Source organism: Embiotoca jacksoni, unplaced genomic scaffold, assembly GCF_022577435.1.
Source record: "Embiotoca jacksoni isolate LCO1_2020_lvr unplaced genomic scaffold, fEmbJac1.0.p SCAF_20, whole genome shotgun sequence".
Lineage (NCBI taxonomy): Eukaryota > Metazoa > Chordata > Actinopteri > Embiotocidae > Embiotoca > Embiotoca jacksoni.
The window spans coordinates 10,788,919-10,805,253 of NW_027185341.1; the positions used below are offsets into that span (position 1 = coordinate 10,788,919).

Sequence of the window (16,335 nt, forward strand, 5' to 3'; positions counted from 1 at the left end):
CTATTTCTTTTGTTATAAATTTCCAGTCACAGTTTAAATGTATTCCTGCTGAGTCCCACTTGAACTCTTAAAGTAGGCACATTTTTCCGGCAGTGATGAAGCACACTCTCCTTTGTGCAGATATCTCTGTCGCAGCCCCCTCACCTAACTCCCCTTATCTGTCCCACTGACTGTATTAAAGGATTAAGATGCTATCTTTGTTCAGGAATGCCACAAGAATGTGCTGCACTCACAACACTGTATGTGAAGGTGGCACCAGAGTTCTCAGTGGAGCAGGGTGGAGTTGATTTAGCCTTTGATATTTACTCTAATCAATTAGATCAGGGACATGAAGTTAAGAACTAGATCCTGTAGTTCTATGGAGGGTTTCTTGGTTAATTGTTCTCCCACATGGTACAGATACGGTAGGAGGGAAGTGTGTGAGGGCTCTGGCACAGCGGATGCAACAAGATCAGACCTGTTTGATACCAGAATTGACACAAGGCTTTGAAAAGGAAATACGTGGCCATGTCTGATGTTTGTGGTATGCTGTCATAACAGCCCATGTAGCTGGAAATGATGTGTTTGATCCAAAGGAGAAAAGGATTTGACTAATAGTACATTCTGGAATTCATTATAAAACATATTTATGTCCCTAACACCTCCATGTATGTCAGTCCTGCTGCCTCACAAATTCTTAACTATCACACTTGTCTGATTTGGTCTTTGTGTATTCAGAGCTTGGATCTCACATGCAAAGAACAAGCTTTGATGTCTATTAGAAAGAGGCAAAATAATGACATCTGTTTCTGTCATGAAAGGAGATATTTGTTTTACGGTGCGGCTGCATAGACGGAGCCCACAGACTGAAACCACTGTATTCACAAGCTATCATGGCTGCTTGCCCGAGAGGAAAACATCAATAACCACAGACAAAAGGCTTCCAGCAGAGCGAGATTAGAACAAAGTTTTGCATGTGCAGACTAATGTTAGGAATAATTTTTTTGAGGCGACTAAAGTCACGTATCATTTTATCTAATATGATGTGAAGTCCAACATGTTATAAATTGTTATTGTTAGTAGCTGTAAATTTACGCCCGCTCCCTCTCTTTGTAGTTGTCAGACAGTGAGGTGAGGAGGCTGTCGGAGCAGCTTTTTCAAAGGGACGGAGCGGTGCAGAAGCTCCAGAAGGAGAAAGAACATCTGGTGGAGCTCAGCCAGGTAAGCCTGCCGTGAGTGTTGTTGGGGTTCAGAGTAGGATACTGATACACAATATGCACTATTTAAGAACCACTCCAGTGGTGTAGTTTTACACAGGCACAATAGTCAGAGTTTAATGCAGCAGGGACAACAAAATCCCGACTAGTTTCTTGTTTGGCCAAGCTCCAAACACACTGAAAACTACATTTCCCATAATGCAAGCAATATCACTTTTTTGTGTGATCACTACCTCCGTGACTGATGCCCATATTTACCATACTCCACATCTATACTTTGTAACATAGACTAGAAATTCATTCAAAGTGGGGATGTTATGTGCGGCTCAACCCTTAGGTTGCCAGGCTTCCCTTTTCACAAGAGTTAATGCATTTTAACAGCAATTGGTATGGTTATTGTAATTGTTATTTACCACATTTAGTTTTTTCTTGAGGTCGAGATGCATTTTTTGGATGCATTTTCTTTTTCATAAAACATCGGCAAAACTGATTTTAAAATACCCTTATTGTACACTGTTTACATTATTGGAAAAAAAGACATATATGTGCATTATAAAAAAAACAAAAACAAGGACCTATTTACAGGTGGCGGTGAGATGTTTGATAACCACTACAAGACAACAAAAAGATAAGAGGCAGAATATGTTGCTAAACTACTGTGGTGCTGTGAGATTAAAGCCTTTGGTACAAGCAGTGAAAACATGGAAAGCAACTACAGACATCAAAATAGTCTATTCTTTAAAAAGATGATAAATGAGGTGCAATGAAAACTCTGCCAGGTAAAGCTAGTATATCATAAGTCTACCACAGCTATACATTTTAGAGCAAAGCATGATCACATGAACCTTCTCCAGATCAGCAGTGAACAAAGTGCTAATTTGCCATCAGATGAAGTAAATTTGATATTAGACATGTATTAGACATGTGGAGCAAACAGCAGCCCTCACCTCAGAGATGAAGCTTCTCATCAGCTTTGTCAAAGCAAAGGTTTTGGAAGTTTGATGACATTTTTAGAGCCCGAGTTTACTTCATGAGTGAGCCTCTCTCTCTCTTTCTTTGTGTGTAAAAAAAGTGTGGCGAGTGGGAATCAATAATAGTTGATTAGTTCCCAGCAAATATTTAATGGTACTTTTGCTTGAAATGCACATCACTACAATTAGATATCCCTGACAACAGAAAGGCTCTATGTGCTGATAAAGAGTGAGATGTGGTTGAAAGCTCTGGAAAAGGCTCACAGATGTAAGCAGATTTTAATACATTATATGTGTGTGTTTTATTTGTTTCAAAGTCATTATACCCAAAAGTAAGTTATAATACAGTTTGCCAAACTGTGTAAAGTATACCCATACTTAGACAGTACTTTATTTATTCGTGACTGTTTATTAGAGCCTTGTCCCATTTCTCGGAGCACACAGAGATGCCCCACTTGCTGCTCGACTGAGAGTGAAACATAAATTTAGGAAAATAGAACCACATGGCCTGTAGACCTGCCAAAAGTGGCACTCATGATAAATGTGCTCCCCATCAGCCACACAGCACTCCCTAGTTTTGAAAGAGCAGATGCTTTGAAATTTAAAGAAATCGTAACCCCCAACAACCTCATCACGCTCTATGGCAGCTCGAAGAGGCCCTGTTCGCTAATTCCTCCCAGATGCTTTGACCAGCAGTAGCAGTCTACTTCATTGTGTAATCTGTGGGGACAATTTAGCATCAGACCTCATTATCTTCCTACTGTTTGTTTAACATGTTGTAGATTATGGATTTAGCCTAGAATACAAGGAGAAGCTTGTAGGGGAAAAAAACAAAACACAAAAATCACTTAAAGCTGTTTTAGTCACAGAGTTTAGTCTTTGAGTTGGATGTTCCACTGCTTTTGTTCCCAGTTGATGGAAAGACACATCTCGTCCATCAGATCAAACTTGAGAAGACTTCTGACATTTTCTCTGCAACCCAACAGCTCATCAATGTGGTAGACAGATGGATGTGAGGCCATATGATGAAGGGTCAGAGATTTAGGGACACATGTGGAGGCCAGACTCAGACATCTTGTTTCACCCAACAGCAGGCCATCGAAGATCTGCAGAGTGAAGAGGAGAAAGTGAACCTGCTGACTAAAGAGAAAACCAAGCTGCAAATGCAAACTGAAGATGTAAGTACATACTTTCCAAATGCACTGCATTGTAAATGACCTTTCCTATTTCTGTCTATCACACTAATAACTCCATATGCTTCTAAACTCAGCCCTGCACAATTTCACTTACCTCAAAAGGTACACTAATCAGTAGTTTGAAAGAGCTTTGTGATCATCTTTCAGATAACAGTCACCAAAATCTACAGTTCTCTTCAGCTGTATAATGAGATTTACTGTCTTTCAGCTAATTGTTTTGGTTTTACAAAACTTAACTTGACTGTTTTTATTCAGTCAAACTGCTTTCAGTTTGGTTTACAGCCTTCATAAACTGTTAATAGATGTATGACAAAATCTAATCACATGTCTCCTGGATGTCTAAATAGCCAACTGTTTGCCAACATGGTTATTACGTTAACTTTATATAGTGATGATAAGCTGCTGTTTGTCAGTATAGTCTGTAGTCTATAGGCTTGTTGTGCTGCTACCAAGTGTCAAATAATTCAATGCAGTTGTAACTTAGTTTAGAATGTGTTTTGTGTACATGTATTATCCCGATAATACAGTAGAAATGACGAAACCATTGAATGTATTACATGTTGTGAGTCTTAGTCTTTTTCCGTTTATATCTCCTTTCAAAGTCTCATTGTCACACTTTTCAACACAATACTGGCATTATATCAAATTCTTGTCAATATAGCCAACATGTTTGTAAACATTTGCTTATTTTACCCTGCACCTACTCCTGAGAAAAAGATCCACCTCCTTAGTTGCTGAATGCTCCAATATGTTCACCAGCATGTCGTTAACTTTGCCCATCTGTTATTTGGTGCTGGACATTAGCATGCAGTTGGTCTACCTGAGCTGTTCAGCTGATAAAACTGACAACAGCTGTCTGCTGCAGTAAACATAATGATGAGATCGGTAAGATGAAACCAAAATTAGTAAAGTTGGGGGCAGAAAACCAAAACAATGAGCCAAAAAAATCTCTAAAATTCAGATTAAAGTTTGAGGGAGCTGCAGAGTAGAAGAAAAGCTGTTGTGGGTTTGTTCCATTTTGTGACCCAACTCATCTGCACTTTGTCATTTGATCCATTGGTTACACAAATGTGTTGATTGGTGCAGCTTTAAAGCTATCAATTCGAATTTAAAACAATTATGAAAATGTTTGTAATAAACCTTCATATGTGTACTGTAGTGTTTTAAAAACACGGCTGACCTAAAGTGCTTGACAGCACAGAGATAAATAATCTGTGTACAGTGACCATTTTAAGCACTGATTCTGCAGCAACTAATTAAACCTGAATATCAGAGATAAATCATACGGACTCCATCATATCTGATTTTAAATTGAAGGTCAGTGCCATCATATTGGTCTAACCTTTGCATCCGGAGACACATGCTGCACACATTAAACACACTGGTCATATTAAGGTCAGTAATACGAGAAATGGAAACTCAAGGTTATTTGACTTAATTGTTACCCTGTTAGCCAATAGAGCTTGGCAGATCTGAGGAAACACTGAACACATGTAATTTGACGCATAAAAATGACCAAATGTAATAAATGTTCAATATGAAATATTGATTACCGACATGAAGTATCTAACTATTGGCATTTATAGTTAGGAAAACACTAATGCCAGCTTCAGATTTCAAAACCAACAATTAGATGAACCCTATTATGAACTTTAGGCTGCGCAAAATGTCTTGTCCTTCATGTAACTTTGCTCAACCTCAGTTGGAGTATCTACTGGAGCAGGAGCGCCATCAGCGTGGTGAGCTGGAGAAGAGCAGGAGAAGGCTGGAGGGTGACAGCAGATCCACTCAGGAGAGTCTGGGAGAGATGGAGAAGATGAGGAGTGGTCTGGAGGACCTCATTAAAAGGTCCGTCAAAGACACAGTCACAACTCATATGAAAGATTTTACAGAATTTGAAAAACTGTTAATGTCGTTATCAGCCAAATAGGGCAGCAAAGGGAAGAACATCTCATCCAGGTGAATTAGTGTTTTGGTTTACACAGCAAAAATTTGAAGACTAATCTGGTGTTGTTTTAGCAAGCAAATTTGCAGTAGGGATAGCAATGCTGGTCGATTGGTTAAATCCTGATTGAAATATGAATAAAACCCACAGACTGTATATAAAAGTGGACGTAGCTTTCTGGTCTTAAAAGTGAGGGAAATGTGAAAGTGCCATTAGCTGCAATACCATCGAGTGCCACTAGAGGTTGGTTCCAAAAAGGCCATGGCTCCATAGACTCCCATTCACCTCCTCATGAAAAACAGTAAAAAAAAAAAATTAAAAAAAAATCCACAACTCAAAATGGTGACATTCCTTAAAGTCACTCCTTCTTATCATTTTCTGGCGCTCCATCTGAAAATAATCCAATCATTAATTTGATATTAAAGTGGTATGTTTGGGGGTATGTCTGTTTGATTAACAGGCAGGTGGTGCAGTCAGATTTCGGCGATAGTTAGGCGGGCGAAGTGTCCTCAGCAGGGTTTAAATTCCACAGTGACTTTTGGGGAGACCTGTTTTCCAGGGTACGCCGTGACAAAACATGTCACATACACGCACACATAGAGGTGTGAGGCACCTCTCGTTTAATGTTCGTTCACTTTCATTGTTGTACTGTTTTTTCCCCCTAAAAGTTCTACTTACAACCACTAAACGCAAGCAGGAAACCAAACTAAGTGACATCTGTCTGTCTGTCTGTCCGGTAAAGAAAGGTTCACCCTGCAACATAAACTTGTTTTTTTGAGTGCAGCACAATTGGCCTTAGTGGAGACAAATGTTTGGTAATTGGTAATTGTGTTGAGTGAATTAACACACAACATTGACATATTTTGCTGTTATTATTTAGTTCAGGAACTTTATTGTACAGAAGATCAAAATCTATAAGCTGTGACTACAAAAATGGAAGATGTTTTAGAGCGCCACCTAAATGTCTCAAAGTGGGTTTCAGAGGAGCTAGTACTTTAAAGTCGTTTTTTCCACCCTTGTTCCTTTGATCTTTTTCTTATTAAACGATAACAGATGGTTTTGTAAACATGAGCATGCTTTGACCACATTACAGGATTTTTATTTTACATCATTCTGTGGAATTCTCCATAAAGTGTTGTCAAGAAGTGGTTAAAGAGAGCGTTCGACTGTACCCTCCGGTCAGTGATCACGCATAAAAACACCAGCATAAACATAAACATTTTTAGAAAGTATGCATTTATGCCAACTATGGTGTAGGCTATATAAACCTACCTCATAACACTCAGCACACATAAAGCAGAAAACACATGGTGAATGGGATTTACTCTCCACATGCGAGGGACAACAGGTTTTACTCACAGCTGTCCATGGATGCTCCATTGAGCTGAAAGCTACTCTGATCATTTCTTATCTCCAGGAAGGAGATGACCTGATGGACTTCAGAAACGTTTTGACACTCTGATATGACGCTCCTGTCCTCAGGCAGCAGAGCATGGACCTTGTGAGACAAACTATACATGCTGAACAGTCCAGTTATCTCCCCTTTGAGGTGCCCCCCCTCCTCTCTGCAGGCATTTATTAACATCCCAACATGTTGCTATCTGCCCTCAGTAATGTTAGAGCAAATGGGATCATTCACTGTACTCTACTGCCTCTGTTAGAGTTAAAACTTTTGGCTTTAAGAGTTGCGTGACCCTCTTGAACATTGATAAAATGAGTGACTCACCTTGTTGCTAAGGTGGTGTGATTTTCAAACAGTGCTCATAGGGAGAAGATACGAAATCTGCCACTCATTTTAGCTCCTCAGTTCAGTGAAGTTTTATTGGCATGACATGGTCCAAAAATATGTCAAAGCAAATACATTCAGTCAGTAAAACATTTCTTGTTTTAAGTCAAGCCGCTCTCGACATGCTCCTCAGAAATGTGATTGCAATTTTACATGTTTGTCAAGGTCAGAAAGAGTATCGTTTTCATCACTTCCATCTGTCTGAACTGAATGACATTAGACTGACACAAACTTTGTCTTTGCTGTCATGTCTTAAGAGTTATTACAGAACATTTAGGGAATGGGTTTAAAAAGTTGTTACTTTGATTGATGAAGCCAGAGCTTGTTCTATCTTCCATATCTGAAAATGTTATTCAGATAATATCCAAACCCCTTTTTGAACACTTTATTGCAAATTGAATTTTGAATGGATAAAACAGACTTTTTCCACATTTGCCTGCACTGTGCCCTCCCACAGTGGAGAGCAGCTATCTCATTATCTTGTTGATAGGGCAGCAGCCTCACTGCGTTGAACACTCGACAATAATGCCCATCGGAAGAGGAACGTCCTGAAACAGAGGAAGCTTGTTCTTTTGTGCAATTTGCAAATTCACTCTTTAAAGCCGACTTCACTAAACTGGAAAGTAAGTGGCGGTCTAGTATTTAGAGGAATTTCACCTATCCTGGAGTTTTGTCTAATAACATTTTAGAAAGCCCTTTCTTAAGGGTAGGAATGCATAATGTGTATCATTAATGAAGAAAACAAGAATAACCCCAAGTTTCTTTTTCAAGTTATCTTCAAGCAGTGCATGAACTTCTTTACAACTAAAATTGTAAATTGAAGGGAAAAAGTTAAGGACATCCTTTTTTTAAAGCTGTCTCAGATGTATCGTTAAATACAGTAACTTTAGAAAATATATAAGTTGTGATTTATATTTAGACCACTTCCTCTGCTATAGATTCCTATAGAGTCGTGACGTAGATAACCAACAATTGTTTTATCTAAGCCATCAACATGTCATTAGACCACATCCCAACTGGACTACTCATGGATGTTTTACCCTTGATTAACACATCCATATTACATCTGATCAATCTATCTTTATTAACAATCTACATACCATTGGCTTTAAAGGTTGCAGTAATTAAAGCACTACTTTAAAAGCATATGTAGATCCAGGCATCTTAACCAAATATAGACCTATATCCAATTTCTTAGTATGGTATTTTTGAGTTTCTGTCCTGTTAAAAAGGAGTTTGTTTATTGTTGATCCAGTCTCAGGTCTTTGCAGTTTGGAAGAGGGTTTCTTAAAGGACCTCTCTGTATTTGGCTGCCTTCATCCTTCCCTCAGTTCTCTCCAGCATTCCTGTTCCTGATGCTGAAAAGCAAACACAAAGCATGATGCTACCACCACCGTGCTTCACCATAGGGATGGTACTAGCAGGTGATGAGCAGCGCCTGGTGTTTGCCAGACATAGAGCTCGGAGTTCTGCCCAATGAATTCAGTTTTTGTGTCATCAGACCAGAGAATCTTTTTCCTTGAGCTTTCAGAAACATTTAAATGCCGTTTAACAAACTACAAGCAGGCTCTCGTATGCATTTACCTTGGGAATGGTTTCTGTCCAGCTGCCCTACCCTCACGACCTGATTGAAGGAGAGCTGATGAGATGGTCGTTCTTCTGGCAGGTTGGCCCATCTCTACACAGGATTTCTGAATCTGTGAACATTGGGTTCCTGCTCACAGTATTGGCCAAGGCTGCTTTTGCATCTATTCAGTTTGCCCAGACGAACAATTCCAGGGATTCCTAGTGGTTCTAAAGTTCCTGTATTTCCATTTTTAGTACAGTTAAAATGGCATTTAAAGTCATTTTTGTTTATTAGCAAACCGTATTAGTTTTCCAGTAGTTGAATTAATTAAGATTAAGACTCTTTTTGTTTAAAGGAGGGACCTGGAGCTCAACAGTACCAGCCTCAAGCTAGAAGAAGAGGAGGCCCTCAACATCGGACTGCAGAGGAAGAGCAAGGAGCTACAGGTCAGACCCTGCTGTTTGTACTGTATTCTCTGTACCGGGAATCATTACCCAAAAGGCTGTACAGACCTTTTGAGACCAAACAGACTATAAAATGTGTGTGTGTGTGTGTGTGTGTGTGTGTGTGTGTGTGTGTGTGTGTGTGTGTGTGTGTGTGTGTGTGTGTGTGCGTGTGTGTGTGTGAGGGTGCTGGCCAGCTGGTCTTGTTTGTGTGTGCTGCTCTGCTTGAGTTAGGGTGAAGGTGATGGGAGAAAAGATATGAGGTGCGATCAGACAGTTCAGATACTGTTCCTGTTGCGCATGATTAGAGCACAGCACAGTGACGTGTATGGAGCAGGAGGAACCAATAACTTTTGTAAATATTCCAAGGTACGCTGCTGCTTGATCAAAATCCTGAGTTGCACACATTTTAGTGACCACTGGTATGTGTGCACCCGCGATTTCACCATGGACCCGAAACTTGAGCAGAGAGCGCACATCAACGTTTTTTTTTTAATTCCTGAAATTGGCTACGACAGACCTTTGAAATGCTTCAGAGAGCCTACAGCAATGAAGCATTGAGCCAGGCAAATGTCCAAGACCGCAGAAGCATGCTGATGGTTGTCTGACATTTACGGGATTGGGCACCGCGAATTCATCCCCTCGGGTCAAACCGCCAATGCCAAGTTCTGTAACGTTCTGAGATGTCTGGGGGATAACAATCGAGGCAAACAATCTGAGTTGTGGTGTGATGGCGATTTGGTTCAACAGCATGACAACATGGCACCTCACCACGGTGAAAAACGTGCAAGTTACTTGCCTGGAACAACACCACCACCTCCCCACCTCTCCACATCAGATTTGGCTCCCTGCAAATTCGTTCTGTTTCGCAAAATGAAGTTAAGGTTGAACAGTCGTCATTTTGACACTGTGGAAGAGATCACAGATGGTGCTCGACATGCTTACAAACGGGACTTAAAAGAAGGTCTTACTATATCTGAGTGTATCTGCAATTTCTTTAAGCACCTGAAACTTGAGCAACGAGTGTACATCAACGATTGTGAGAACAGGGGGAACAGAAATAAGTAATAGGGAGCTAAATCCTGCAAATAAAAGTGGTGGAGAGCAAAGGTTGTGTTGTTGTGGATGAGAAACATGTACATTTTCAACGCGCTATGAGCTGGCGCATTCTCATGTTGGAGAAGCCAGGTGCCATTGCGCCACAGTTCGGGCAATTTGCATTGAATGTTCTTTTTCAGACGCCTCAGAACATCACAGTAGAACTCAATGTTGACCGTCTGACCCTGGTGGACGAATGTCAAAGAAAACCCAACTGGTTGGCCACCTGATTTGATGCATGTTTTTTGGTTTTGGACAAAGAGCTTCCGCCCCTCTGAAATGTGAATGTCACTCAAAACACTTCCCGAGGATCATTGCTTCATTGCAGTTGACTTCCTGAAGCATTTTCAAGGTCTCCGATGCCCATTTCATCTGGATATCTGGTCATGTCCACAGAGAAATCGCAGAAGTACCTGGAACACTTCTCACAAAACCATGTGTAACTCAGGTGTTTATTTGTATCAAGCAAAGAAACTTGGAGCACTTACTCACCAAGGTCATAGCTTCTCTGTGCTCTCTGCACATCACAGTGCTTTGCTTTTTTTTGCGCGCTAGAAGTGCAGTCTCTTACTGATCCACCCTCGCATTTGTGGCTTTAGTTGGTGTAGATTTATCCACTCAAACTGAAAATCTATTTAGTAAATATACATTCTGCCACCTCCAAACCAGTTTCCTCATTACAAAACGTGCCCAATGTAAGCCAGAGCCTGCATTCGTTTAATCTGTTGCTTTCATTATTATTCCTGCACAGCTGCTTGTAGGACGTATGGCGTTCTTCCCTTTTTGATGGATTTGCAAGGTAGCAGGACTGGTATGTGCCTTCAATCTGCAGCCTCTAATTTCAGAGATAGAGAGAAAATGTTCAAAGAGCTGCAAAATGGCATCTTCAGTAAGGGTACATTGATCAAATCTTGCTCAACCAGCAGCTGGCTTTCAAGATTAGTCGTTACAAAATCACAGAAAAACACTTCCAGGTAAATTCTGAGGGTGTAAAATGTGTTGCGTTTTCTGAAGGTGGAGGTTTTGCTTATAATAAGAACTAATAAGTAATTACTATATTTGTAATATTTGGGTGGAATGACAGCTGTGTTGACTGGAATATGATTGGATAGACATGCAGGGATCTTAGCTGTGGCTCACAGCACAGTGAAGTGATGCATTCCTGCCTTTCAACAGAGCTGCTGGGCTCTGCTCTGTGATTGGAGCAGTCACTTCACAGCTCCAGGAGATGGTTAAAACACACTGCCTACATCCAAACTGATATCCATCTCATGCTTCGACATTGTGACTAGGAACAGTCGGGGGTAGTTTAAGTCAGCAACAGTCCCCTCTGTTTAATACTCTTCAGACATCGGGCTCTGTTCTTATTTCAGACATGGCAGTGTTGTTGGAATGAATGACTTAATGTTTGATTATTGTACTTTATCTGACTGATCTCAGTGTTACAGTTTGTATTATACTGTTTCCATAAATGTCATATGGCAATGAATAAGTCATGATATCACTGACATTTTGTTGGCATCATGGATGCCAGAAGAACTTGGAGCAGTGTGATCGGTGGATCAGAGATTGAGAAAGTAAGAGTGCAGCTGCGTATTACATATTAATGTATTTTTTTTTTACAAAGTCAAGGTGTAACTTTTTCATTTCACAAATGTTTGTGTAAGCATTGCAGTTTGTTTGGGAGGCAATTCTTACATATTACACGATCATGCAATCGGCAACATGTAGCTTTTCCAGTGCTGAATAAATTTGGTGATGTTTTTTATGGCAGAGAAACTAGAAAAACAGAATCTACACAAGATTTATTTCTGTTTTTTCTTCATAATTGGAACATCCAAAAATCATGAGCAGTCACTGAGTATTGTTAGCGCGGAACCATGATAACCAGGTTTATTTTATACATGCTACAGATTAAAGACAATCTTTGGACCTCAAATTTCAACCATCGTACAGTTTGTTATCTTTGGAATTAAACTTCTCTAAATTCAGTCTGGAAAAAGTTTGTGATGTTACAGTACTGATGTATCCTATAAAGTACTGTTACGTAAAGTAATCACTTTAAATTGTGCATGAAAACAATGGCACAGGTTGAAGTCTGGTATCAATAATTGTACAAAACAAGTAGATGACAAAATATTGCATCAGTCTTTCTATAGGCTGAATGTGAGAAAATGGAAAAGGAAACAACCTTTAATTGAAGTCAATGGGAGACAAAGCAAATATTTGTCCATCACTTCATATTAATTCATATCAGCTTTTAAAATGAAGTCCAACAGTTTTTTTTTTTGTTTTTTTTTAGTAGTGTTTTTCTGAGGGTGGAAGAAAAGAAGACTCCAGGCACCATGATTTTTACTGAACCCTGCAGCCCTAAACGTGATTTATGTTTGCTTACTCAACACTCAAAACAATATTTCTCAACAAATCGTTTGTCCTGATGTCATGAATTAAGACTGCTGATTTATCACACAATAAACTTGCTCTTGTTAGAGCAGGATAAACTCAGGTGCAGCTTGTAAGATAATCAATGGATCTTTTCCATTGAGATGGGCCAGTAAAACATGCTCGCCGACATACCCGGGCCTGTCAGTGTAACACCTGAACACACGTCGTTATTAATGGTGTTGGTTACACAGTGTGTTTGACAAGACACGGAAAAGGTGCAGTTCACTCGAGGAATCATTTCTGCAAGTGTTATAGAGTCCAGTTGTTGAAGTTGTGTTCAGTGATTTGATGAAAATTTAAATTAGTCATACACAAATTTCAGTCACTTGATTTTTGTAAGTTTTAGTTCACAAAAGCCAAAGACAAACATATTTTAGCAGAGCATGTGTACTTTTTATGTCTTCAAGACAAACCACATGCAAAGTATACTGAGGTGCAATGTTACAGGTGCTTTGTATGAAAAATACGACACATTTCATCACCGTTCTCATGTGTAACTGTTACTTTTTAGTTTTAAACCCAACAAATTACATGAGAATAATGCCCTGAGACAACCTTTTTCATGCAACTATTTTATTTTTGTAAAGAGACAGCAACCAGCCATGAATGAAGCTTCAGTAAACCAAGCTTTTTTATGCTGAGTAGCCACAGTGACAGTGCTGTCAACAAATTGAAACTAAATAAGTACATATTTTGCAAAGTATGTATAGACATCTGTCAAGCTACCACAGCACATAACATTTAGCCTACATTAACAATGGTAAATTTACAACCTGAATATCATGGTCATTTTTAAAACAATTGATTTCAAAGAAAAATGTACGAAGAATTGTTCTCCATTTTACCTGGAGAGTGTCGATTTGGCTGGGTGATTTCATCCACAGTTGCTTTTTAAATAGTGTAAATTTATTGCATTAGCGTTACAGCTCAATAAATAACTCTCATTCACTCCTGACTTTTAATGTTTCTAATTGACTTATATGGATATGAGAGCCTTGTTTGACAAAACTAACTCATCACTTTGTAATGATGGACAAATATGTGGACATGTGTGTTGCAAGACAAAGCTAGTAAGTTCTGGTATTATGACATAAAGTCAATTGTTGAAATCAGTTATTTGGAAAACCAACACTAATGTTCCTTTGGACTCATGCTTTATTGTTATTATTTTTTACAAATTGTGTTGGGACCAGTGAACATATTTAAGATGTACTTCAACTAAAATTTTTGAGGACTTAAAACTGTTAAAAAAGATAGCTGCAACAAACTCTATAGTTTTAAGATTAAGTGTATTTTAGCAGGTTTCACAATTCTGTTTTTAATTTCTAGTAAAAGATGTTTTTCATTTTAAGTCACAATATTAACAAAAATAATATATGCAGGGAAGGATATATTATTTTCAGCATGTTACTTATATATTACTTCAACATAATTATAAAGCCTTACTTTTGAGATATAGATACACTGAATACACATATATATCTATGACAGTCACATTATGTTTGAGGGCTTGCTTATTGTGATGTATCAAATTCTACATGTTTATAATAGTAACATTTTGTAAGATCACTTTTAACTTGTGACATGTTATTCCTTTTTGTTTGGTGGCTGCAGTATGAATATATGACTGAACGCAGCATGTGAATAAGTGAGGCAACATTAGCATTTTATATTAGAGCAAACAGATACTGTTGACCTTTTGCTTTGTGTTTTTGGTTTTGGTAAAAAGAAAAGAGGTCTTTGTATCTTGAGTATTACTTTCACTTGAGCCACAATTACAAACTTCAGCATGTGGAAGAATCCAAAGCTTGACGGCGTCTTCACTGACTGTGACTGGTATATTGACTAAAACCACCTCCTGAGTGAGTGCCACCAAACTGAACCTCAAGTAACAACAAAACAAAGGAAAAAGACACCCCAGTAGAGGCCACAGTGATTATTAACAAGTAATGTTTGATGAGTGCAGAGGAAAATCACCACAGCAATGCTGTACCACCAAAGATGCTGACATTTAAAACACCATCTTTAAAGATTGTTCTCTAAAAGTCTTTAATTGCAGCAAATAATCAGCATATAATTAAGATTACATCATTGCTATGTCTTTGAATCATAATGGTTTTAGTGCATCATTTATTCCAGTGTTTAGTCTGCCCCTGTGTAGTTTACACTAAGGCTGAATCTTACTATGCCATCCAGATAAAATCAAGTCAGTCTAAGAGCTTTTATCTGTATCACTGGTGCATGTTGAAGATAAGGTGTTGCGATAGTGATTTCCGAAGTTCAGGTGGCGCTCCCCTGCTCCGTCGATGCCTCTGGGAGCCTGATGTTTCCTCCAGAGGTTCGTCAGCGGAGACATAAAGAGCTCCTTTGTCTGCGATCGGAGGAGTGAAAGGCGATCCGTGTGTCTTTGAGGCTGGACATGTTTTCACATTTACTGTAGCTGTGGCATTCTCCCTATCTCACAATGAGGCTATTATATGTGTCTGCATGTGCGCGAACTCCTCCCACTGATAAAAATGCAGGTGGACGGAGCGGCCAGCTGTCTGTTTCCCACTTATGACTCGGGTTTGGACTTAAAGGTCGCACAATTACGTCCACAAACTCGGGCAGACTCAAAGACACATCTTTGTCTGTCCGTAATGACGAAGCCGCCTCTCCCTCTCTGCTGTAATTCAAAGCAGTTGGCTTGAAGGGACAGGAGGCCTGTGGTCCTGATTTCTAACAACAGAGCCATGCTCTTTAGTGGTTTATCACGCGGTCGTAAAGCAGTCTGGACTCAGTCACAGTGCTGTAAAGGGTCATCGCAATCTGAGGAGATAAAACTTGTTCAGGCCCTGCAGTTTGTTTTGTTTGGTGTCCACCAGATGTTTAGCTGGAGGTGTAACATCAGATTGAACCATCGTGGTGATGGTAGTCTCACATCCAAATAATGCTGTGCACACTCTATTTTCTCTCCTTCATCTCTGGACATGCTGTTGTGGTTTTACGTGTTCTGGTTTTGAAAAATCTGTTTCTGAGATTTTTTCATTTACTTCAAACAAATGGAGGTGAATGGAATTTGCATTGAGGCGCTCACAGCAAAAAAAATGTACAGCTATTTCCAGAAACAGCATCCCTATTACTCTGCACTTTCCACAAAACAAGCAGTTTTTATAGGATCTCTTTCTTCAGTGGATAGTTATTCAAAAGTTTTTTTTTTATATATATATAATTTAGGGGGTTAACGATTTACAGTAGATTAAATGACAAATAGTTTCATTGAACGTCAACCCAAATATTCTTAATCTGTGCACAAGATTTTTTAAAAAGTCAGCAAACAATGTAAGTCTCCATTGAGTTCATGCAGGAAGCAGTATGGTTTGTTTCAGTTTTCTATCTTATCTAAACATACTAAACACAGGCATAATAGACTGAAACCACACTTTACATTAAAGAAATACATGTTTTTATATTGGATTGAATTTGTTAAATTATGGTTCAATCAGGAACGACAACACTAGTAAATGAGCATGCAGAGTTTACACGTGTCTCCCAATTCTATACTATCACAATATGTATAAGGTGCCGATTGATTGCAATTCTGCAGTTCAGTGTTACAATTTGTTGAGATTATTGTTGACTTTTTTCAGAACTAAACCATGTGAAAAAGTTAAATTAGAGATTGTGTGTAATAATTTGAAAAGCAAGG

The 16,335-nt window shown here is 39.1% G+C and overlaps 1 protein-coding gene across 2 annotated transcripts in view; it reads left to right on the forward strand.

Moving 5' to 3' along the window:
* Positions 1-16,335, forward strand: part of LOC138202315 (myosin-16) — a 55,142-nt gene that overhangs the window by 15,442 nt on the left and 23,365 nt on the right. For both annotated transcript variants that reach the window (XM_069156230.1, XM_069156228.1), the window contains exons 3-6: positions 1,096-1,200; positions 3,259-3,345; positions 5,066-5,211; positions 9,017-9,107. In XM_069156230.1, the coding sequence (XP_069012331.1) occupies positions 1,096-1,200; positions 3,259-3,345; positions 5,066-5,211; positions 9,017-9,107 (429 nt within the window). The remainder of the gene's footprint in view (positions 1-1,095; positions 1,201-3,258; positions 3,346-5,065; positions 5,212-9,016; positions 9,108-16,335) is intronic.